A 24,059-nucleotide genomic window follows, 5' to 3' on the forward strand; every position below is an offset into this window, starting at 1 on the left:
TCCAGCAAACAGACACAGCTAGATACATCTCGACCTACATACAGCTATCCGCAGCAACAACTGTTCTCTCATACCCAACACCGCCGCAATGGCGACCACAAACGCGCCAGATGCGCTACCCTTTAGCAGCCTCAAAGGCAAGATCAATGATGGCCTGCTACAGAGTCTCGATGCCATGGGCTACGAGTAAGTACTCCATCTAGTTCGCAACCCATTATGGAGTCAATACTGACAGTCCCGCAGGTACATGTCGCCCGTCCAGCAAAAAGTCCTCTCAGAACTCCCTACATTCCAGTCCGACTGTCTCGTTCAAGCCAAGACCGGAACAGGAAAGACGATTGCCTTCCTGCTTCCAGCATTACAGTCAGTCCTCTCGCAAGCACCCTTAGCAAGAGGCCATGTCGCGATCCTAATCGTCTCACCAACACGTGAGCTGGCTCTGCAGATTGCAAAGGAATGCGAGTCAGTCACTGCCAAGCTCCCGAGGAAGCTGGAATGCCATACTGCATACGGCGGCACATCGAGAGATCGAGACTTGAAGCGCTTCACTTCTGGTGACCCGAAGATTGTTGTTGCTACTCCTGGTCGACTTAATGATCTGCTTGGTGAGGAGGATGTGCGACAGCGGTTTCAGTCGATCAAGACTCTCATTCTTGATGAGGCGGATCAGATGCTGGAGGCCGGCTTCTTGGTCGCGATTACCGACATCCTCCGCAGACTTCCTCCGAAGACCAACGGATGGCAGGGAATGTGCTTCAGCGCCACCATGCCGAAGAAGATCGAAGGCGTGCTGCCGAAAGTGCTCAAGTCTGGCTACACCCGACTATCGACGATCAACGCCGACGAAGAGCCCACCATCGACAAAGTCCCACAGCATTCAGTCGTCGTACCTTCCGTTGGAGATACCTTCACGACATTACGAGTGCTCCTTCAACGAGAGTATGAGCTTCAATCACAGAACTTCAAGGTCATTGTCTTCGGTGCTACTGCCAATGGTGTAGCTTTGATGCACTCCGTCTTCAGCAACATCTTCCACGGCACACAGATGCAAGTCTTCCAGCTTCAATCACGACTGTCTCAGAATGCGCGGACAAGAACAACAAACGAGTTCAAGGAAGCACCAGCAGGCATTATGTTCGCCAGCGATGTCATTGGACGTGGTATGGACTTCCCTAATGTCAGTCTTGTCGTCCAAGTCGGCATCCCATCAAGTGGCGAGCAATACGTCCACCGCGTGGGCCGCACGGCCCGAGCAGGGAACGAAGGCAGAGCCGTCATTCTCCTCACCCAGCGCGAAAGCTTCTTCCTCAAAGTCAACAAGAACCTCCCCATCACACCCTACCCCGAGAACCTTCTTCCACTGGCAGCACAGCAAAGCCAAGACGTGGAAGTAGCTTTCAACCAGATCGATGAGCTCACCAAGGCGAAAGCATACCAAGCATGGCTGGGCTTCCACAAGACGTTCACGAAGCAGCTACAACTCAACAATGAAGGTCTCATCGAGCAGGCAAATGAGTATGCAGCCACTATGGGATGTCCTGAGCCTCCTATGATCGATAAGCGCGTGGTGGGCAAGATGGGTCTGAAGGGTGTGAGGGGGCTGAACATTGGGACTGTGCAGGACGGGCCAGCGCCGAGACGACCACAGAGACCTGCTGGTGAGCCGCGGGAGCCGAGACAGAATGGAGGTGGACGTACAGAGCAGAATGGCGGAGGTGGAGGAGGATACAGAGGAGGGAACAGCAGGAGAGGGCGGGGTGGTGGACGTGGTGGAGCGAGAGGTGGAAGAGTTGAGAAGAGCTCGTGAGGATATGGTGAACAGAGAAGGTTGCGCCTGATGCTTACTTCGAGCACGTCGAAGCACGGGATTCACAGTAGCGAGCTCAATTGAGACGATGGCCGCGACCTGCTCAATGCTGAACTACAAGGGTCATGCTCTACGCCCACGCAAGGGCTTGGATGGCCTCTTGACCCAAGGTACCTTTCCAAAGCTAGAGTCACTGGACAGCGCAGGTTGAGATTCTGTTGTCGCCCATACTTCGTCCAAAGGCGAACAGACGTCATCTTGGCGTAACGACGGTGCAGCTTCCATGCCCCTTCAAGCATATACATACACCTGGCCCCATGGCGGCACAGTGTACGTCTCAGCGGAGACACGAGTGGGATAGATCGCCACCGCGGGATCTTTGTATGCTGCCTACTGACTATGGCGAGCGATGCATATGCAAACGCTGCTTCCACATGCTGAAACGCTCGTTGACAGGGGTGTCACGCGAGCCGCGAGCTGCATTAGCGCTGTTCACATCAGGCACAAAAGCTTCTCTCTTCCTCAAGCTCACTCTCTTCCTTTTCTCACCAAACAACGCCGACAGTAGACACCCGCAAACCACCGCAGCCTCTCACAGTCAGCAGTCAACAACCATCAACGCTATCCGCCAAACCAACACCAACACCGCCATCATGCGGTTCCTCCTCAAGATCATGATGGCTCTGATGGCCATGATCACCGTCTCCGCTGCTTTGCCGGCTGCTGTGAGTCTCACTTACTTGCAAATGACTACCTCCGCTGACAGATCGCGCAGGACAACGCCGCTAGCACTCTCTCCACCGTCATCACCAGCAATGCTGCTGATATCTTCGCCGTTCCATCCACCGTAAGTCGTCACCCAGATCAGCACATCCCGGCATCTCAACCAGTCCACACGCGGAACACAACTATCTCGGTACGGGGCATGGAAGAGATGGGCATGTCCTGCTTCGCTACAGACTACGCCATTACGACAAAATACTTCGTCCACATCGGCATGGGTATCAATTACGACCGCTGCGCCCGGGCCAAACACTGCCTTTGGAAGCAAGACCATACGGCGCTTCACGAGTGGCAGTGCGACGACGATTGCCGAGTTGGCACCTACCTCGACTTCACCTACATCGAGAACAGGCAGGCCACTGTCAACAGGTGCCTCAATGAGCAGTGGCCTGAGCTCGTGGATGTGGGTCACAGCTTCAACTGTCCCGCCGAGTGACCCGTATCACCACTCACCTTGGAACATTACGCAGCAACCACCAGTACACTTCACCAGCACTATCCAACCACCTTCATGCACCTGCCATGCCACGTCGTCATCATTGAACGCCCACCTTCATGCATTCCCAATCCCATTTTCTCTATCATCACACACCCATCACTCAATAACAACATTTCGTTATTGCTCACACATCAATGCTTCCAGAACGACACTTTGCTTCATGCTACCCGCGATCCTCCTTGCAACGATGACGTTGCTACCATCTGCACTGAATGCATGTCCTGCACCGCTAAAGACTCTGGCATTGCCATTGAGTACTTCGTTCACACTGGCTGGGAGATCGACTACGACCGCTGCCAGCGAGTGCTTGATTGCATGAACGAGGACCACTTTGCAAACAGCATCACCCACTGGCATTGCGAAGCCGATTGCCGTTCGGGAACTTATCTTCATTTCAATTCCATCTTCCACCAACAGGGCCGCATCAACTGGTGCTTCGACGACACCTGGCCTGAGATTGAGGGTGACAGGGATGCATTCAACTGTCCTAGTCATTGAGTTGCTTTCATCGCACGTCTATCAATGCTTTCCGGGTACCAAGAAGAGGTCACGCTAATGAGATAAGTAGAACACCACCAGCCCGACTCTCCACAAGCGGCAGGGCAAGGGCGAATTGGCCTGCGATAACACAGTTGCCACTATCTGTGCAGGCTGTATGTCCTGTACCGCCAGAGACAACACCTTCGAGCTCTTGACATACTACATTCACATCGGCGTGAATTACAGCGAGGACAAGTGCGGTCAACTGGAGGCAGCCTTACAGGGCCATTTGACGGCATGGACCTTCTCGTGCATGAGCGATTGCCATTACGGAATCTATGCAAAGTTCGGTACGAATCAAGGAATCGCCACGGGGGTCAACGAAGTACTTGACAAAATCTGGCTCAGGGACCTCAACCCCGAGCTGGTAAAAGGCTTCAATTGCCCCGATTACTGAGCTGGACCACCGAGAAATGTCTATCGTTACTGGCTGGGCCGGCCAGTAACATATGGCTACAGTGGAGGTCTGTTCCACGTCGGTATGTCTGAGAGGACGGTTCGGCAGGATCTTCCTCTTAGCACCTTGATGATACGACTACCATGGAATGCAAGTTTTCTTTGCCTCTCAGCAATTTCTCTACGTGATAATTTCTCATCCGCCCAATGTTCAAGGCTGCCGCCGCCTTGAGATCGCGGTCATTGCGTCTTGGGCACACGTTGCCGAAGAATTGAACACCGACCGGACTCACATGTGACGACCAGCTTTCCCGTACGGGTCCAAGGCTGGGTGCCCATAGACCTGAGTCCATCGAGTTCAGTAAAAGCACACCTGCCCGCCCGATACAAGCCACATCTTCGTAGTCGCAGCTCTTACCGTCGCCACTCTCGCGGCTGTGTGATCAGTCTTTGCCTGTTCTTGCCTCTCAGCGACTATCATATCCCCTCCAATGTAGCTTCGCTACTGACCTCATCTATAATTACACAGCCTCGCCACAACGATGGAAATCGCGCTAGATACACTGCTTCAAAGAATCACACTTGGGCAGCATCGTGGGTTTCCGTTCTATCAGCTACCTGGGTAGGCTCCGTGGCTGGGCGGAAGAAGCGCTGTGAGAAGACGTTGGACGGGTTCGGGACGAGTAGGGTAAGTGGACGTGGCTGGGTGAAATGCATGTTAAGGTTTTGCGAGTGCCTGGGAACGTGAGTTGACGAGGCGAGAGCGTACAGCGCGTTGATCTTCGGCTGGGTGTAAAACATTTGGCATCTAACGGCGGGAGGGAGGTGGGTATTGTGTCATTGGACAGTAGGGGTCGCGTGAAGACCGAGGTGTGTATTGAGAATTGATTGAAACTCTGCTGACGGCGTGACCCAGCATGATGAAAACGATAGCTAGGTGATTATCTGTAGATGACCTAAGTAAGTCTCAGCGACGAGGTGTGGTATGGTTGATGGCATGTCTCGTGCCTGCTCAGCCGCTCTCCATTGACGACTTCCATCATTGATGCATGCTTAAGTAGTGGAGGGTAATTGTTTAGGCTCTGCTGTACGGTTGATGTACTGTTTCACCCGCCGTCGCCAGTTCACATGAAAGGGCTGCGAGAAAATCCTGGAAATTGCCAGCCCGGGCGAGGTCGCTGGTGCTGCTAGTTGAGACAGCGCTGGGTAGTCGCTTAGACATGTCAAAGAACGGAGGATCTTCAAAGGTGCGGCTCATTGCCGGAATGGAATGTACATGTGATTTCGAAGCTAGTGGAGCGACATTCACTTGACGTGCACGTGCTCAACCCCCGTCAAGCTAGCTCCCACGTGCTGATTGACCCTTGCGATTATCGGCCCTTAGGCAGTCCGTCGACTTTCTCACGGACTTCAGTTTCTTTCTTAACATCATCTGCCACAAACAAACCTCCCACAACCAAGCCTCCAGACCTCACTTCCTGACGCCTACACGAAACACCAACGCCATCCCTCGCCGACATGGCAGACTCCAATGCCTCGACGTTTGCGTCTCCGACTGCCGACATCGCGCTCACTGTACGTTGCGTGCGCGAGATACTCGAGAACATCCGCAAGACTTCGAGGCCCAGTCGGCCGGAGTCTATCACCGACCAGGATGCAAGGCTTTATGCAGAGATTGGCGCTGGTATCATTGACGAGTTCCTGGACGTCCAAGACGCTGATGACGTCTGGTCCGAGCTCCTGAGAGGGCCTTGTATCAGAGAGATCTTTCTGGCGTGCGACGGCTACAAGGATGGTGATGACGACGACGATGGTGGTGACGGGAGCAAGAACGAGAACAAGAACGAGAACAAGAATGACTGCGACACACTCATAGTCATCTACGTCTGCAGAGACACGCTGCTGTTGGACAGCTTTCGAGACTTCGCGCGGCGAGCCGACAAGCTCCTCTGTCGTAAGTGCTCCAAATCCAAGTACAAGGATGCCCTCGCCATTTGGCAGGCAGCTCTCGACCAGTACGACCGGACTGGAGTCATGACGACAGAAGAGAGGGCCGCATGTGACGCACGAGCTCGGAGCAAGGAACCCAACATGAAGAAGCCGGCCACATTCGAACGGTGGGCACTGAGGATGTGGAGGGAGTTGCACGACCTGAAGAGGCCAAGCGACCCTGCAGAGATCGAGAAGAAGGTCGACAACGCCAACATGTCGACGGCAGGCTGGACGAAGGATATCAGCCAGCGTGTCGATATTATCGCCACTACAACACCTGCCCTGGCCCCCGAGCGAGCACAAGCTAACACACCACCACCAAAGTACGAGTTCCACCCTCCGCTGTGCCTTCCGGTATCTAACTCTCGTCCAGTACATCCTGGAGCAGAACATGTGGTCAAAGAAGCAGAAATTCTGCTTTCTGTTCAGATACCTAAAGGCCGTCGCAATACCGAACATGCCCATGGCAGATATCCGCGTGCTCATGTGCTTCTTCTGCGACAATCAAGTAGATTGTCCAGCGCCCTCGAGCACATCGGCTGACACAGCTCTGGCTCAAATGGCAGTTCCAAATCAAGACGCATCCTCCCATTGTGGCTGCGGTGATCCGGACCCAGCCAGGATTGATGGCGTCGAGATTGTGGAAGAGGGCCTCAGGATCATGGCCAATCAGTGTGAGACCATCGAATCGGCCAAGTCCAAGGATATCATCGAGAACACTCCGTACATCATCTCGGCACCGGACACAGCTGATGGCATTGTCGCTCAACACGGCAGCGTGAACGATGGAAGTCCAGCTAAACCTTCGACAGCTGCAGTCGAGGTAGAGAGCACCGGGCTCACCGCCGCAACTCGAGGCGTGCAAGCTAGGGGTGTACCGGCTGATCAAGCAGTAGAGCTCGAGTTCAAGACACGCGAGGAATCTCGAGCAGCGGTGGCGGATGCTTTTGGTGTCAATGAGGCTCGTGGGAAAGCGAAGGCTGCTGAAGAGGACATGGTGCAGACTTCCAACCAGAGTGGGCAGAGCTCAGCTGAGCCACAGGGCGTACCGTACTCCTCGTACCAGGAGAACGCATCCAGGGACTTGGAGCGCGCCATCGCGGCCAAGAAACTCCAGAAGCGCAAGAACGGCGAGGCGGATGAGATAAATAAGAAGGTAAGATGTTCCGTGTCATCAGTGTCTGCCCTGATCAGTACTAATGTCTATGTATCCTCGCAAGGAGTAGGGTGAGTTCCTGTCACCGGCAGTGAGCATTGGGGTTTCGAGGCTCTTGATGGTCCATTACGAGGGTGATATCAGTGCGTGGGCCTGCAGCAATGTCAGCGACGCGCCACGATGGCAAAAGCATATTTGTTCGAGTTGGTTGGTTTCGGAAGAACTTACATGCGCGACATCAGTAACGGTGGTGTAGGACAACTAATGCTCAGATTGGCACGCAACAAGTCTGTCCGTCCACTATGCGGAAAGTGTCTCTCAAAGCCTCGCAAGATGTCTTGTACATGTTGATCTAGACAAAGATCCTCCGGGTCAGCCGATGTCTCCAAGCCCCAATCGCAGACTTATCTTCTGCCGTTTGATCGCAGTATAGCCATCGCCGTCACCATTATCGATGATGCTCCGACTCTCTCCGAGAGCTACTGAGGTCGCGTCCCAACATGGATATGCTTCTGCATCACTGTCCGGGCGTGAAGGTGTCATGGACACTGTATCCATAGGTGACCAGAAGACGCTGCGCCACCAACTTTCAATGGCTGGCCTGTTGATTCCAGTGTTGTTTGTCGTAATCCGCATTACATCTGGTGAAAAGCTCTCTACAGTACCGTCTTCAGCGTGTTCGAGAAACTCATCCAAGTCTCGATTAGCGTCGACAGGGCATCCACGCAGGGCTTCGTCGTTGGCACTCGTGTATACTATTGTTCGAGGCCGCAGTCCAGAAGCTATGGCTATGTTTCGAGCATCATTGAAAATGCTTGCGGCTTCTTCAAAAATCCATGAGCGACATCTCACGCCATCAAGACGTTAGCCAGACTTACCTTGAAGTTCGAGGTAGTTTTCGTAGCTCTCCCGAAACCACACTTTGTTGAATTCCACTGCGTGATCTTTTCGCATTAACCGATTACCTTGAAATGCTTGCTATTTGCTGTTTCGAAGACTATGCTCGCGTTCGTTGATACAAGCATCGTAGATCACGGCACTAGCTGCAAGATTGTGTTTGGCATCTTCCCAATCTTGCCGGATCTTTTCCTGCTGTGATGGATCCAAGTCAATCGGCTGCGCGACCGGTCTCAGATCTCGAAGATCATAAGGCTCTTTACCGGTGGAGGTGGTGTTCGTTGCTTGGAGCTTTATGAGGTCTTTTATAGCGCTCAGCGTTCTTTTGGCATGCCCATCCATGTCGCGCCAGCAAGCTTCAAAAGCAGACTTCTGCTGCTGCAATCGCCTCTCGCTCGACTTGAACTTCTCAATGAGCACCTTCGTACTTGCGAAACGTCTGCCGGCTTGTCTGGTCTCGGCATGCCTGATGTGTTCTTGCACGGATGCCAGCTCCTGGTCGACGTCCCGCTGGGAGACAACGAGTTCTTGTAATCTTGCTACAGCAGCTTGATTTTGCTCCAACGTGGATGCAACGTGGCCAGGTAAGATTGTACTGCCAGTAGACGCTCTTTCGGCTTCAACTATTCTTGTGATGTCGCCAACGTGGGTGTTGAGACGCCTTAGGTGACTTCGTAGATCATCCCTAGCTTTGGTTCGCTTGCGGGATGGAGCATCGGGAGCCGAAAGCAGATGTCTAGCTTCTTGGACACGCTCGCCATCGGAGAGAATGTATTCAAGCAGCTGTATATATCTTTGTGCGGTGGCTGGTAGTGCCGGTCGTACTGTCCTCGGCGGTCTAGGCGAGAGTCGACGTCGCTGCTCACGCGGTCTGATGATACCAGCCCTGGAGGGCCGGAGTGGACTTCCAGGAGGCGTAGTCGTCCTGGGGGGTCGAGGTGGACTCACTGGAGGCGTGATCGGCCTCCGCACTGGCCTCGGTAAGATTGCATTCCACAGGTGCGCAAGTCTGGTTCTGGACAGCCTCCAAGCCCGACATATCTGCCGCCACCTCATGACGGTGATGTATCGACGCTACAATATTAGTAAGGCATACCGAGTCCGAGCCATAGGAGGTAGCAAGACGTGGTCGTTGTGTCATGTTTTCTTCACAATGGCAAACGGCATCCCTTTGTTCTGGCCTGAAGTGGACCAAGAGGCCACTGCGGCGGCGCATAGCCCGCTTCATCGTCTATTGATCGTTAAATCTGCGAACCACTGTCATCTCCGGTAGGTTCGTGCCATGCAAAGCTGCGACACTTGTGATGAGGTCGATCTATGGAAGGGATGTTGGCCATTGTGATACCAAAGCTATGATACCAGTTGCGACTGCCTGGGGACCTCAGCTAGAACGACAGCTGGCATGACTGCTCGTGGCGAGTAGGACTAAAATGCTCAAGAATTAGAGATGAGCTCTTGGAAGGAGCGGATACCGATGCCAACTGCGATGACCCACCAATGCGACGTCGAAATAAAAAGGAGGCCGGGCTGTTGTAATAGCGTGGCACAGCGTTGTGTGAAAGCCTTCATTCAACCTCTGCTATGCTTGTGCCAAGTCTGGTTAGCCGCACGCATGATGACTCACAGAAGGATGCAATTCATGTTGCTTGCACAGCCCGAACATACTCATGGTATTCACCTGAGTGACTTACGGGCCATTGCTTCGTCAGTGGATCAGCCACCGTACTGTGTATGATGCACAGAGATGAATGTTTCAGTGGCATGTCATGGCTTCACCAACACTCCTCGCTCTTCCTTTGGAGCTGCGCGAGCGGATCTACGACTTTGTCCTCCAAAGCCGACAACCATTCGCAACACCATGGTCAAAGGCGTCTTTTGCATCCAATGTGGACTCCCCTGGATATGGCGAGCGACCAGTAGCATATTTGCTGCCGATCGATGATGAGAAAGGCCACCGAATCTTCAGTACCATCGCCCTCGAGCGAAGCTGTCAACAGATCCGATGCGAAACACAGTCATACCTGCGAACAGCAGTCATCGACATGATCGTCAAAGTGGAAACCGTCGCCTACGACCACGTTAGCAGTTTCCTCCAAACACTGCCTCCCGCAGCTCTGCAACGCTTCACCGTCCGGCCAGAAAGCAGCCCGGCTGAGGCTCGAAAGCTGAGAGTCGAGCTCGCGGGATCTTTCAATGAGCTCTGGACTCTCAATCTCACTTGTTGGTGCAGTGTCGTAAGTAGCTTGCTTAAGCCACACGAGGAGCTTGCAACGGCGTACAAGATCGTGCCGAACGAGCGATGTGACGCGAAGTGGAATCGAGCACCGCGCCAGAAAGTTGCTGCATTGTATCAGATGCACAGAGGCCAGCAGCCTGGACCGGTCAAGGAGGAGTTGTGGAAGATCATGTTGACCTTTTGGGGTCGGTTTCAGGTCGAGTGGGCGCTGAGGCATGATGGGAGGTATACAATGGGGAACTTCGATTCTCTTGATACTGCTCTTGCCGATTGGGCGCTCTGAAGCAGTTTACATCGTTTATGGCATTGTAACGAGGATGGAAGCAGTTCTGATTCGTTCGATCGAGACTCGATATGCCATCGTACCGGGCTGAGCTTCTGACGGGGTCGTCAAGTCGGTCTGATTGACGAGGCCTCCTCCGAGCACTGCTTGTCAATATGAGTATATCCTTGTGGCGGCCACAAGGATACGGATGTAGACATAGACATGGACTCGCCGCGTCTGGATGGAGATGCTGGTCATGTCGATGATATCGTGATGTTTGGCGAGATTCAAGACAGTCGAGACAGATTCCGAAACATCACATGCAGTTGTTCCGAGATCACCCGGTGACGTCGATGCCAAGACCAAGGTGCATGTGTCCTCGGCGTCAATAACATTGTCATCAGCGTACTGTTCGCAGACAATGGTACTACGTAGGCCTGCATTTCGATGTAAGTGAATGCTTTTGAGAATTCAGCTGATAAACAGCTCCGGGCTCGCACACCGGGCACGAATGTCCTCCGACATACCTCCTACCGAAACGAACGACCCGCACCGTGTGATCAAGCAACACGGGCCTGCAAGACTGCAAGGACACGATGAGTTTTAAGACTGATGTATCAGACACGCCCAGGTGCTCTCAGGATCGTCTTCAACAGCAATAAGAGCTATAGAAGCGGACATTGTGGACAAGGACGAGGACTTTCACTGTGAGCCCAAGCAGACACGACATAGCAAAGAGCATTGCATTTGTGGTGTACTTATAGCTCTATGAGGCCTGTATGCTGCATGTATTGCACACTACGGGTCACTGCCCATGCAAGCTGCCCCTGCTTCTGGAGCAGGTCCGTCTTATTTTCCTGAAGAGCGCCATGATCGACTCCCAACCGGCCCAAGAACTGCTGCACCGGCCAAAGCGGATGGGACTCTTGTTCGTGCTGAATGTCATCATGTATCATGGCCTTCCAATCGGCCATGTCTGTGCGTCTGAGGTCGAAGGTCAGCGCAGCTTGAATTGCAGCCCAGAACGACTCGATGAGCATGCCGCTGTCCCAAATGGAGAATGTCTCAGCCTCTGCTGCCGTCGCTTGGTCAAGGACTCTGGTCGTGATCTCGTCAGTCTCAGCAACAGGAAGCCAGGACCCGACTGGCTCCGTGGGAAAAGCCCGTATGCGGATGCACGATCTGACGAAGCGCCACAAGAAGTCGCCAGTATTCGGAACTCCAGATGCAGCGTTGCCAATGATCAAGGCCGGCTTCACCACGCTGAACTTTCCCCGAGGTTGCTTGGGATGGTCCGCGACGCCCATGACAATCCGTTCTGAGACGTACTTAGTCTTCGCATATGCACTCACATCGCCATCTTCGGCAAGACGACTATCCTCTCTGCCGTTCCAGGACACGCCACCTGAGATGTAAACGAGGCGTCTGATAGTCGGAGACTGCAGCGCGGCTTCGACGAGCTGCGCGGTCGACTCAACGTTGGTGGCTTTGAGTGAAGCATAATCCGACGTCCAATGTACTGCAGCGCCATTATGGATAATGGTGTCGACAGCGTCAGGTACGACGTGGCTCCCAACCAGACGCATCCAGCGAGAACTCGACAGCCCTAGTCGAGGCTTCGACAGGTCACCAGACCACACCTCCACAATATCGACATCGTCTTCAAGCCGCCATCCGGCGGACTGAGCACTGCTTCGAATGCGAACCAGCCCATGAGCATCATCTGTTGCTCGAACGAGCACCACCACTCTGTGGAAGTGGCGGCTCGAAATAAGCTCACGCAGGATTTGAGTGCCCAGAAACCCTGTCGCGCCGGTCAAGAAAGCAACAGATGGCCTGCCTGGTGGAGTCCTGCTGCTGTTACTATGAGAAGCGATCAGATCCAGGCGTTTTGATATCTCGGCCAAATCAGCACGAACATCGATCTTTCTTTCCGAAAGCTCACGTTTTCCACGTCGCATATCTTCGATCGCTGCGCTTAGATGTTCAATCGTCGTGGTCCGCCTCGTCAGCATCGGCATCTTCAGCTTGACGCCAAATTCCTTGCGAATCGCAACCAGGAGAGACATTGCTGTGATTGAATCTCCGCCGATGTCCCAGAACGAGGTTTGTCGACCGATGCGATCTTCTCCGATCTTGAGGATCCGAATCCACAGGGAGCTAAGTTGCTGTTCAGTCCCTGCAAGCGGTGATTCGGTCGATTTCGCATGTTGCGCACGAGATGGCACCAAAGCTTCGATCGTTCGGCGCAAAGATTGTCGATCAATCTTTCCCGTCGTGGTCAGAGGCACTGTTGACAGTGGCACGAACTGTGACGGGATCATGCAAGAAGGCACAATTGCGCTCATATGCTCGGGAATGTCACTGGTGAGCATTGCCACCTCATTCGCCAGCTCTCCCGGTGTCCTCGACTCGGAATCGTCAAGAACCACGAAGGCCATCAGTTGGGAAGTCTTTTGTCCGGCAGGCACACCAACCTCTGCGAAAACTCTCGCTGCAACGTCCTTTGCAGCAAGGCACTGCTGCACATGGAACGCGACTTCGTTGGGCTCAACTCTCTGTCCGCGTATCTTGGTCTGTCCATCTCGGCGACCCAGAAACACTAGACTTCCATCGGCATCGTATCGTACCAGGTCGCCTGTCCGATACGTCCTGCCGTTACGCCCACATGCTTGAGGTAGCCATGAAAGGTTACGCATAAAAGCAGCGGCCGTCCTGTCAGGATCAATGAAGTACTCTCGGCCTACTAAGGGGCCTTCGAGCCACAGTTCGCCTATGCCTCCTACAGGCATTAAAGCCTTGGAGTCACGCGGATCCACCACCCAACAGCACGTTCCCACGCCTCGGCCGATCATTCCTACAGGCGCATGGTCGGAGGAGATTGTGGACATCACGGAGCACTCTGCTGGACCATACGCAAAGCGTACCTTTGTACATTGCCTCATGCGATGGGCGGCTGCTGCGTTGGCCGACTCGCCACTAAGCTCAAGCAGATCAAGCTGTCGCAATGACTCCTCGTCGAGCAACTCTGCTACCTTCGGCGTGAGGTTGGCAAAAGTCGCTTTCAGTCGAACAACGCTGCCAGAAAGATCGCTGCGGCGCTCGTCTTCAGAAGGTACGCAGAGACATCCGCCAGCATACAGAGTGTGGAATAGGTTGTAGAAGCAAGCGTCGAAGGCGTACGAGGCAAAGTCGAATGTTCTGGTATCTCTGGTGAAGCCAAGCTGCGCTGTTTGGTGCCTCAAAGCGCTACTAAAGTTTTGGTGGTCGATCACGATGCCCTTTGGCTTACCGGTGCTTCCAGATGTGAAGATTAGTAAGAGCGCATGTTCAGGCTGTACCACAGGCAGATTGTGACCGCGAGCGAGCTGCAGGAGAGTCTCCATCTGGATGACCTTCGCCCCCAATGATATGGTATTTGCCGAGGTAGTGTTGACTGCCGACGTCAAGATCACTTTGGGGCGGACTTGCTCAACAATCGACTGCAGCCTCTTGTGGGGCTGTGTCACATCGAACAGAAGTGTCGCGGCGCCTGCTTTCATGACGCCAAGGATTGCCACACTGGTCCACATGGACTTCTCATGACATATGGGCACGATATCGTCTGCTTTTATGTCGACCGCCGAGATCAGGTTCGCTGCTAGGCGGGTTGACATGTTATCAAGCTGGCTGTATGTGAGATCGCCATCCCAGGCGTGGATAGCGGGTGCATCTGGCTGCTCTTTTGCGACTTTTGACAGCATGTTGTGCACAACGTCAAGCACCGACTCTGGAACCGACTGATTCCACTTCCGGATGTCATCTAGATCCATGTCAGATATGGCACTAATCTCCGAGCTCTTCTTGAACCATTTCGGTGTGCAGCACAGCTGCATGAGAATCGCCTCCAGCTGGAAAAGCATCCTTCGAACAGTGGCGCTGTCCATCAAGATCGGGTCGAACGATGCTGTGATCTCGGCTCCAGCTTCGCGCAACTGGCAGGCTATCATGAGGCCGTACGTATTGGCTCCTTCTTCATCGATCTGGCCTATCGTCCTGGTAGCTGCAGTCATGCGCAGTACATACACGGGCTTCGCCTGTTCCTCGGAGTCTTCTGAAGCGTAGCCCGAATCAGTTGCATCCGGCGTGCTCGGACTCGGGTCTCTCTCTGTGGTGTCCACATCGTCGTTCGGATGGACGACGAGTAGCGTTTGAAAGTTGCATGCCTGCTCTGCATCTGCACTAAACTGCCGAATCTTTGACAACCCCATGTGCTCGAACGGCTTGATGGTAAGGCCCCGAGACTGTACCCGTGCGAGCAGCGTCTCAACGGTCTCATTTCCATCAAGGAGGATCCTGAGTGGCAAAGTTGCTACAGTGGGACCTGCCATCCCCTCTATGCCAGGGACAGGTGCATCTCGCCCTGATACTGTCGACCCAAAGACGACATCGCTTGAGCCTGTGTATTGCTCAAGGAGCATCGCCAACGCTACTTGAACAAGCGTGGGCGGTGTAATATCACTCACTGGCCATTCCAGCCCTGCAATATCGTACTGGACCAATGCAGTTGCGCTTGGTCGATAGTCTTTCGAAGGCAGTGCAGGATAGACGGGCGCTGATAGGCCCTCGAGGTGGGTTCTCCATACCGCTTCTGCCTCAGTCTGGCTGGTTTCGAGCAGATGCTTGATGAAGCGCTGGAAAGGGGGCGGTCGTTGCAGCACATCTCCAGCGTATGCTTTGTGCAGCATTTCCATGAGGATGAACCTCGACCAGCCATCGACTACGGCATGATGTATGACCAGAGTGAACGCACGTGATCCCGCACCTAGGTCAGCCAGCACAAAAAGAGCCAGTGGGGTGCCAAAGCTCATCGTACTTTGAAGGGTAGATACGCTGACTTCTGCACTACCGCTCCACGAAGCATCGTCGTGAAGCATCACCTGCACCAACTCTCCGTCCAGGGAAACTATCCGAGTCCTGAGGATTGGTGCTGCCAGTGCAACTTGCCGCCAGGCTTCCCTCAGACGATCGAGGTCGACATCATGGCTAAGCTCATACGTTCTGACAGAAACGTAGTCGCCAGGTCTTTGGACTGTGAGGGCCATCAAGCCCTGTTGCAGGGGAGTGCAAGGGAAGATCTCTTCGATCTCAGTGGCATCAACTCTGCATGCCATCGCCGCCTCACTTACGGCGCGCCCTTCATCGATGCCTATTATCAACGAGAAGGGTCGCAGTTCCTCGACTCCCGCCGCTTCATCCTGTACTTGAACGATCACAGCAAGATCACACAACCTTGGATGCTTGAAAACGTCTGCTACAGTGAAGGACAGACCTTGCTGTCTTGCGAAGCCCACGAGCCGCATTGCGCGTACGGAATCTCCACCCACGTGAAAGAAACTGTCACCAGTCCCGATGCAAGCTGCTGGAACGTTCAAGACGTCAGCCCAGAGCCCTTGAAGTCTTCGTTCTGTGGCAGTCTGTGGTGCGATTTTCGCCATCCGATCGGCGCCCATGACGGCGAGCTCTTCGGCAGTATACAGTGAGTACATCTCACGCAGCTGTTTGCGATCTGTCTTTCCTGTAGCTGTTCGAGGCAGATGGCCATCAATGTGGACGTATGCCGAAGGAAGCATATATCGAGGCAGTGCTTCAGTGAGTCTGCTTCGTATTCCGCCTATACGCTCGCATGTCGAAAACGCGGCCAGTATCAAACGTTCACTGTCACGCGGTATGATGGCCTCGACTGCCACTTCTTCGCTTACGCTACATCCCAGACACCTCCGGAGATGATGCTCGACATCTCCAAGCTCTACACGAACTCCGTTGATCTTGACTTGCCGGTCCTTTCGACCAATGAAGTCGATTGAGCCGTCGGGATTGTACCGCACGAGGTCTCCAGTCCGGTAGAGGCGACCTGTCCGGCCAGTCTGCCTCACGGTTCCTTTGACGAGCCATGATGGGTCTTGTACGAAAGCTGCAGCGGTCTTCTCGACGTCGTTTAGATACCCTTGGCCCACCAGCGGGCCTTCAAGCCACAGCTCGCCTGTTGCACCTACAGGCGCGAGCTGAGAAGGATCATCGCCGTCCACAATCCAGAACACGGCACCATGACCGCTCCCAATATTACGAGTCTGTATATCGTCTGACGACAGATCCGCAAAAGTACTCTTGAAAGTGCACTCTGCTGGCCCATACGTGTTCTTCAGCCGCACTCTACTCGCCCATCTTGTCAAAAGCTGGACATCTGCTGCCTCGCCACTCAGAAGAACGTCTGTCAGCCCAACCGATTGCCGATCCAGGGTACGCAGCATCGTCGGAGTTATGTTCATCAAGTTCACCTCGTACGCATCGATACATGGAGCGAGGTTGCTGTACATCTCATTCGTGGATGGTATGCACAAAGTTCCACCGGCGCAGAAGGTGTGCAGCATATTCGACCACGCTACGTCGAAGGAGTACGGCGCGAGGTCAAGGACCTTGGACTGTCTAGAGAAGCCGAGCTTCGCTCCCTGGTAGTGTACGGCTGAGCAGACATTGGTATGCGAGATGGATGCTCCTTTTGGTGTGCCAGTGCTGCCCGAAGTGTAAGTGACGAACAGTGTCTGATCTGGCAATACCCGTGGGAGCTCCTGCGCTGGGCAGAGAGGTATGCTCCGGTCATCGATCTGCACGACCCTCGCGGTGTCGCTCAGGCCTTCTGCAATGTGCTTTGTTGCCGCACTACACAATATCAAGGCCGCGCGAGCTTGGTTCACGATCGAATGTAATCGTTCTGTCGGCTGAGCGACATCAGCTGCCACCGATGTTCCTCCCGCCTTCATCACCCCGATCATGACAATGCTGGTCCATTTGGACTTCTCGAAGCAGAGTATCACCGGTGCGTCCAAGGCACCACTACAATACTCCGAACGGAGAAGCTGGGCAAGCTGGGTCGAGTTGCGGTCCAGTTCCTGGTATGTCCAGATTCCATCCCAGGCTCGCACTGCAGTCGCTTCCGGGTACTCGAGCGCATTCTTGATGATAATATCGTGGACCAGACCATTGACCGGTGCAGGTACCTCGGAATTCCACCTCCAGATTTGGCTTAGGTCTTGCTCAGTCGCAGCCATCGCAGATTTCGGAACACAGGACTCATCGACAAACTGCTTTTCGGGACATGTGTGAGCCTGGCTCGACTGGATTCCCTTCATGCTTCATGTCGTGGGCGCCGGTCATGGTCACATCCCACTGGGTATCTCGGCATGCAATTGCGTCCATCGAGATCATTTCCACTGGACGCGAACTATCGCACTGTATCTCATATCCTAACACAGATCAACTATTGCCAGCCTTCTCTTCTTAGGCCGAATGCAAATTGGGATTGTACAGCGAACAACCTGAGCTGGCACGGCTGGCTCTGGGCATGGATGTCTGGTTGCTGCAACCGCTTGGTGGTCCAAAAGTTTACAGTTCTAGTCCTTTGCATTTTGCTTGTTACAGTCAAGCCGACAACACGGAGGCCTGGACCCGGACTCGCTGGCATTTATGTGCAAGGATGTCTTCGTCTGCCGGTGCCACTTTCTCGTCTTCGGCGCCGGCGGTTTCATCCATGCGAGCGTTCTTGCATCGAGTCAGGATCTGCAGTCCGGCGGTGCAACGTTTGAACCTTCTGCAAGACTCAAACTTATCGGCTATCCGACGACGCTAACGGGTTTGACTTGAACACACCTCACGCGTTGACGGAAGTTGACGGCATGGACCATCTCGTTGAGACGAAGTATTGCGAAAGCAGAGACCAACAGAACGTGGACATTCGGACATCCAGAGATTGCAGAGATTCCAGAAACTGGCATTTTGCGCACGCTACCCCTTATACCTTCCACGTCCACGACGATCATGGACACCAGCAAGAATCACTGCCAGAAGTTCGAGACACTGCAACTTCACGCAGGACGTACACCAGATCCAGTGACCCGATCATGTGCTGTCCCAATCTACGCCACAGCTTCATATGTCTTCAACAGCTCTGCGCATGGCGCTCGTTTATTTAGCCTGGATGAGCCCGGCAACATCTACTCCAGGATTCAGAATCCCACTGTCGACGTATTTGAGAAGCGGATGGCTGCACTTGAAGGAGGTATTGCCGCTGTTGCATCCGCTTCGGGACAATCCGCACAATTTATGGCATTGGCAGCCCTTTGTAAGGCCGGTGACAACATTGTCTCATCTTCCTGCTTGTACGGTGGAACCTACAACCAATTCAAGGTCTTTCTACCTAGACTCGGGATCACAACCAGATGGGTGGATGGCGAAGAAGACCCCGAAGCTTATCGTCGGCATGTCGACCATCGAACCAAAGCTATCTACGTCGAAGCAATTGGCAATCCCAGTTACGGCGTTGCTGACTTTCGCGCCATTGCCGATATAGCACACGAAGCGGGCGTGCCTCTAATAGTCGACAACACCTTTGGAGCTGGAGGGTACTTCTGCAGACCTATCGAGCACGGGGCAGATATTGTCATCCACAGTGCAACGAAGTGGATCGGAGGACATGGAACTACTATAGGTGGCATTGTCATCGATAGCGGCAACTTCGACTGGTCGACGAATGATGCAAGGCGTCGCTTCCCCGAGATGACGGAGCCATCCGAAGGCTACAACGGACTTCGATTTTATGATCACTGTGGGCAGTTCTGCTTTACTGAGAGACTTCGGGTCGAGATCTTGCGAGACTTCGGACCTTGCTTGAGTCCTTGGGCTGCGCAGCAACTTCTGCTGGGGATCGAGACTTTGAGCCTTAGATGCGAGAGGCACGCGGAGAACGCCATGGCCGTCGCAAAATGGTTGGAAACCCACGAGCAAGTGGCTTGGGTAAGCTATCCTGGTCTGCGCAGCCACAGGACACACGCTCTTGCACTCAAGTACATGCCGAGGGGCTTCGGCGGTATGCTCTGCTTCGGCCTGAAGCCGACAACAAAACCTGCCAGTGAGCTGGGAAGCGAAGTTGTGGATGGCTTCCGGCTCATCTCGAACCTCGCCAATGTAGGCGATGCGAAGACGCTGGCAATACATCCTTGGACGACAACGCATGAGCAGCTCACACATGAAGAACGAATCAAGGCTGGAGTGACTGAGGTGAGCATGCTTCTCGTATATTGTCGAATCGTGGCACTGCTAACACGCTTTCCGCAGGATCTGATACGCATCTCTGTCGGAATCGAGCATATTGACGACATTATCAATGACTTCGAGCAATCCTTCAACCACGTCAGAAGGGCCAGCCGGGAATCTCCCAGGGCCAGACTGTAGAAAGTTCATCTATACGATATGGCAGGAGACATCCGTGCCTGTCATGGTGACTTCAAGCTCAATCTTATCGCCAAACCAAAATCCTAGCCCTACCATGCCAAGGCTTGTCATCCGTTTCCTGTAGAGCCGGTCAGCTAGTCATTGTCAAGGACGGCCACTGAAGTCTAACGAAAGCATGGCCATTAAGTTCCTCGCCTGGGCAGTGCCACAGTTCTATCACCATCAAGCAGAGTTTCATTGCGCCGACGCCAGCGGAGGTGGAACTCTTCGCTCCAGTGCACGGCCATATCGTCAACCTTCTGACGACTTCGGACTTAACTCATGCTGACACCGGTCGGACGTCGACCTTATCGCCAACCTCCAGAAGAGAGCCCGCAGACAGCAACATCTGGCAGGACATGGCGTTCAAAGCAAACGAGACGACGCCGCTACTGGCTGACAGCATCCCAAAGTTGGCGAGCGACGAAGACAGCGATGACACCGTACTTGGCAGCGATGATGGAGACGGTCGACTGCTTCACGATGCTACGGAACAACCATTCAACCACTGGCAAATCTTCGCATTATGCTGTGCCGCAGTGACCGAGCCGGTTGCCTGCTTCTGCATCTTTCCCTTCGTCAGCGAGATGATACAGGCCACGGGTGGCCTTGAAGAATCTGACGTTGGCTTCTGGGCCGGCGCCATCGAGTCGCTCTTCTCGGTTGTGCAGATGGGCTTGATGATCATTTACGGCCGGATGTCAGATCGTTTTGGAAGGAAGCCTGTGTTGGTCTTCAGCTTAGCTGGGCTGAGCATCTCAACAGCATTGTTCGGTCTCAGTCGCAGTCTGTGGCAGATGGTCATGTTCCGCTGTTTGGCTGGAAGTTTTGCTGGCAGTGTGTTGACGGTGCGGATCATGGTGGCAGAAAGTTGCAATAAATCAACAGAAGGCAGAGCATTCGCTTGGTTCATGTTCGCGCGGAATGGTGGCATCCTGCTAGGTCCAGTCATTGGTGGGTGGTCGTTCTGCACATATCAACTGTATACTGAAGGCTGACTGCGAGCTGTAGGAGGAGCTTTTGTGGACCCTCGCCTGACCAGCGGCATATCACTGTTTGAGCAGTACCCTTACTTGCTCGCCACAGGTATTACCGGCGCCGTCTGTCTCCTGGGGACCTTACTAGTTGCCATGTTCTGCCACGAGACGCTCGCAGAGGGGGACAAGTTGGCAAAGACGAAGATCCAGTCAATGACCACTTGGCAGCTACTCAAAGCTCCCGGCGTAGCATCTGGACTCTACATCTTCGGCCACACCATGTTCCTCGCCCTCGCCAACACTGCAGTGCTGCCTGTGTTCCTCTTCACAAGCACTGCCAATGGTGGCCTCGGCTTCTCGCCCAGATGGATCTCTTACTTTCTAGCTGGACTGGCCGCAAGTCAGGGACTATGGACGCTGATGTCCTTCCCTACACTGAAGCGAAAGATGGGTACGCGGAAGGTCATGCAGATCTGTTCCTGTGGATGGCCGTTACTGTTCGCGTCGATGCCGGTACTGAATGAAGTTCTTCGGCGAGACGCTATTGCTGCCTTCTGGGCTGTCGTGCCAGTGCCATTGATCATTGGCGGCGGAGTGGCGATGTCATTTGGTGAGTGCCTTAGTTTCCGACTGCAGGACCACGGAATGACTGACTTCTGTGAACAGCCGGCGCTCAATTGTTGGTCAACGACACATGCCCATCTCCAACGGAACTTGCTCTCCTCAATGCACTCACACAGGTCAGTCCAGCATCCTCGCCTCGTCACATTCCTGCAGGGAAACTGACACCATGTGCCGGCAGACCCTGAACAGCGCTGTGCGAGCCGTGACGCCTGCCCTATTCACAAGCGTCTTCGCCTTGGGTGCCAAGACCCAGCTGCTCGACGGGCACCTCTGCTGGGTCGTCCTGATTGCTCTCACGGTACCTTTGCAGTGGGCGCTGTTCTTTCGAGCGGGTACCTGATCGTACTGCGGTCCGCTTCTCATCATATCAGCGATCAAATCACCACCACCACTTGCCGAGAGGTGTGTTCGCGCCGTGACTGGGCTTCGCAAGGCTCCGGCCGGCAAACGTGAACAGCTGCTAGAGCAATACAGGCAAAAGCCACAAAACTGAACAGACAGTCTAAAGTTTCAGCCACTCCGCAGATCAAGACTTTATCCCGACTACCCGGTAAGGTTCGGCTTCAACGACATCTTAAACTCAGATGTGGCTTGGCTGGGACTTTACCCCTGACTGACAAGGATGTATTGTTCAGTAGCTCACGCGGTTGAAGATTGGGCTATATCTGTTCCACCCTTGTCCTTCATCGTCAAAGCTGCAGATTGTGTGCGCAACGCAGGCCGAAAGGCAACGGCCGAGGCCACAGGCCATCAGTCAGCCGAAGATGCCAGTTGCGAAGGTAAAGAAGCAAAACACCGAAATCAATGAAATCCCCACCGGCGAATCATGACGACCCTAAAACCGCCAGTAACATTCCACCACAACACGCATGCACACCTCCTACCACAGATCCATCAAATACATCGAGACTGTATCTTGCAAGATCATCAAGTCCTCGCCTTCCTACCGAACGAGAACGGTACCATCGATGAAGCAGACCTAGCAGCTTACTGGGAAGACCAATGCCAGCCACGAACTGCTCCAGCATACCGAGAGCTGCTGCTTCAACTTGGAGATGATGAACAAGAAGTCCTGGGATTCGTCGTTTTGGATATGCCGTATGCTGAGACTGGTCCTTTTCGGGGCTTTGTGCAGAAGCTGAGTACGTCTGTCTCTATCTCGCAGAAAGAGTGGTATGCTGACCTTGTCGATTGATAGTGGTTTCCATACATCATCGCCGCAAAGGCGTTGCTCGGAATTTACTGAAGCATGTGAGGAAAGTCGCCCAGGAGCATGGCAGGACTCTTCTTGTAAGTCGACTCCCGTCGACGATCAATGTCTCTGTCTCTCTGACATGCACAGATGCTCGACACACCCGTCGGTCTCCCGGCCGAGCAGAGTGGGATCTTCGAGAAAGCTGGCTACATCGAAGTCGGGGTCATTCCCAACTTCAGCATCAGTCCCAAGGACGGAACGCTCATTGCCGAGAAGTTCTTCTACAAGGATCTTAGATCTACGAAGGGATTCTGCAACGGCCACGCACAGAATGGTCATATTTATGGCCAGCATTCTTGATACGTCCAGCTGTCGTGTTCGGAGTTGAAGGTGTAGACATGCTTCCTAGCAGTCCTCGGATCTTGCATGTCAAGCCTCTCGACAACTTCAGGCACAATCACGACCACACGGAAGTGTTTCCTCGCAATGGGATGTTCCAGATCATGGATCTGCCTGCCGACTCCGAGAATCTCGTCGTCGTATGGTTCATCAACTGGTCGTCCCGGTGGCGGCGCAACGAATCGACCGCGTTTGCTTGGAGAAAGATTTCCGAATTGGGCGGTCAACTCTTTGCTCCAACTCCACGACCGTTGACCATCTTTCCTGACGACTCGCATACGCCGCCTAAGAGCCTGCCGCACAGCCAAAGCTCCCTTTCCATCGCCCTCAATGTCTGGGCCCACAACATACGCCCGCCCTCGTACCCGCCACTGCCTCAAAGTACTCCGAATCCACCATACCGCCTCACAAGGCGCACCACCTCCAGATCCATCCAGTCCCTCGTTGCATCCCGCGAACAGATCTGGAATCTTCTCGGTCCGCACATCAGTCGTGAAGGTCGGCATGTCACTGACAAAAGCTCCTTCGTTACGAGGTGCTGGGTTGGAAGCATTGTCTGGCAGCTCGGCCCAGAAGCAACGGAAAGCGCAGAAGCGGTTGCGTGGCTCAAAGCCACTGCTGTATTCTGATCCGGAGTGCATCGAGTCCATGTTAAAGGTTGTGTTATGTAGAGTACTGAATGCGAATTCCTGCCCTTCCATCGTATCCATGTCGCATAGGAACGCTTCTTTCCAGGGTGCCGCATTGTGAGGTGTGGTATTCCAGACCTTGACCATGATGATGTCAACAGACGAGATTGCTGGTGTCCTTGGTGTTCAGAGTGCTGTCTTCAAAACGGGTGTGGAATATGCACCCAAATCTGCACAAGCTGCCCCCCCCCCCCCCCAAATGCCTGATGTGAGTATGTAGTCATGTGCTGTCGCACTAATCGTCACGACATCGACTGCCACCAACACCATCAATGATCTACATCACGTTGAGCCTAAG

General features: G+C 53.9%; 10 protein-coding genes across 10 annotated transcripts; 7 read left to right on the forward strand and 3 right to left on the reverse strand.

Annotated features, from left to right (window-relative positions):
* Positions 1 to 88: 88 nt before the first annotated feature.
* On the forward strand, positions 89 to 1,807 carry CLAFUR5_13413 (ATP-dependent RNA helicase, mitochondrial; the record flags this gene model as incomplete). The annotated part of the gene is made up of 2 exons (XM_047912561.1): positions 89 to 186; positions 244 to 1,807. 2 exons carry the CDS (start codon positions 89 to 91, stop codon positions 1,805 to 1,807), a joined length of 1,662 nt encoding a protein of 553 aa, XP_047768972.1.
* A 317-nt stretch (positions 1,808 to 2,124) lies between these two features.
* On the forward strand, positions 2,125 to 3,587 carry CLAFUR5_13414 (uncharacterized protein; the record flags this gene model as incomplete). The annotated part of the gene is made up of 3 exons (XM_047912562.1): positions 2,125 to 2,532; positions 2,583 to 2,654; positions 3,234 to 3,587. The coding sequence occupies 3 exons, from the start codon at positions 2,125 to 2,127 to the stop codon at positions 3,585 to 3,587; spliced, it is 834 nt and encodes a 277-aa protein (XP_047768975.1).
* Positions 3,588 to 5,543: 1,956 nt separating this feature from the next.
* Positions 5,544 to 7,429, forward strand: CLAFUR5_13415 (uncharacterized protein; the record flags this gene model as incomplete). Its single annotated transcript, XM_047912563.1, has 3 exons — positions 5,544 to 6,340; positions 6,447 to 7,173; positions 7,244 to 7,429. 3 exons carry the CDS (start codon positions 5,544 to 5,546, stop codon positions 7,427 to 7,429), a joined length of 1,710 nt encoding a protein of 569 aa, XP_047768974.1.
* Positions 7,430 to 8,151: 722 nt separating this feature from the next.
* CLAFUR5_13416 (uncharacterized protein) lies at positions 8,152 to 9,109 on the reverse strand (the record flags this gene model as incomplete). The annotated part of the gene is made up of 2 exons (XM_047912564.1): positions 8,152 to 8,908; positions 8,937 to 9,109. The coding sequence occupies 2 exons, from the start codon at positions 9,107 to 9,109 to the stop codon at positions 8,152 to 8,154; spliced, it is 930 nt and encodes a 309-aa protein (XP_047768994.1).
* A 709-nt stretch (positions 9,110 to 9,818) lies between these two features.
* CLAFUR5_13417 (uncharacterized protein) lies at positions 9,819 to 10,589 on the forward strand (the record flags this gene model as incomplete). The annotated part of the gene is made up of 1 exon (XM_047912565.1): positions 9,819 to 10,589. The coding sequence occupies one exon, from the start codon at positions 9,819 to 9,821 to the stop codon at positions 10,587 to 10,589; it is 771 nt and encodes a 256-aa protein (XP_047768976.1).
* Positions 10,590 to 11,329: 740 nt separating this feature from the next.
* CLAFUR5_13418 (Nonribosomal peptide synthetase dtxS1) lies at positions 11,330 to 17,740 on the reverse strand (the record flags this gene model as incomplete). Its single annotated transcript, XM_047912566.1, has 1 exon — positions 11,330 to 17,740. One exon carries the CDS (start codon positions 17,738 to 17,740, stop codon positions 11,330 to 11,332), a length of 6,411 nt encoding a protein of 2,136 aa, XP_047768978.1.
* Positions 17,741 to 18,425: 685 nt separating this feature from the next.
* On the forward strand, positions 18,426 to 19,838 carry CLAFUR5_13419 (Homocysteine synthase; the record flags this gene model as incomplete). Its single annotated transcript, XM_047912567.1, has 2 exons — positions 18,426 to 19,664; positions 19,722 to 19,838. 2 exons carry the CDS (start codon positions 18,426 to 18,428, stop codon positions 19,836 to 19,838), a joined length of 1,356 nt encoding a protein of 451 aa, XP_047768977.1.
* Positions 19,839 to 20,236: 398 nt separating this feature from the next.
* On the forward strand, positions 20,237 to 21,818 carry CLAFUR5_13420 (Efflux pump azaK; the record flags this gene model as incomplete). The annotated part of the gene is made up of 4 exons (XM_047912568.1): positions 20,237 to 20,831; positions 20,889 to 21,464; positions 21,521 to 21,594; positions 21,657 to 21,818. 4 exons carry the CDS (start codon positions 20,237 to 20,239, stop codon positions 21,816 to 21,818), a joined length of 1,407 nt encoding a protein of 468 aa, XP_047768639.1.
* A 486-nt stretch (positions 21,819 to 22,304) lies between these two features.
* On the forward strand, positions 22,305 to 23,033 carry CLAFUR5_13421 (uncharacterized protein; the record flags this gene model as incomplete). Its single annotated transcript, XM_047912569.1, has 3 exons — positions 22,305 to 22,620; positions 22,677 to 22,768; positions 22,821 to 23,033. The coding sequence occupies 3 exons, from the start codon at positions 22,305 to 22,307 to the stop codon at positions 23,031 to 23,033; spliced, it is 621 nt and encodes a 206-aa protein (XP_047768640.1).
* Positions 23,015 to 23,848, reverse strand: CLAFUR5_13422 (uncharacterized protein; the record flags this gene model as incomplete). Its single annotated transcript, XM_047912570.1, has 1 exon — positions 23,015 to 23,848. The coding sequence occupies one exon, from the start codon at positions 23,846 to 23,848 to the stop codon at positions 23,015 to 23,017; it is 834 nt and encodes a 277-aa protein (XP_047768641.1).
* Positions 23,849 to 24,059: the final 211 nt, after the last annotated feature.

This window comes from Fulvia fulva, chromosome 12 (assembly GCF_020509005.1).
Source record: "Fulvia fulva chromosome 12, complete sequence".
NCBI lineage: Eukaryota > Fungi > Ascomycota > Dothideomycetes > Mycosphaerellales > Mycosphaerellaceae > Fulvia > Fulvia fulva.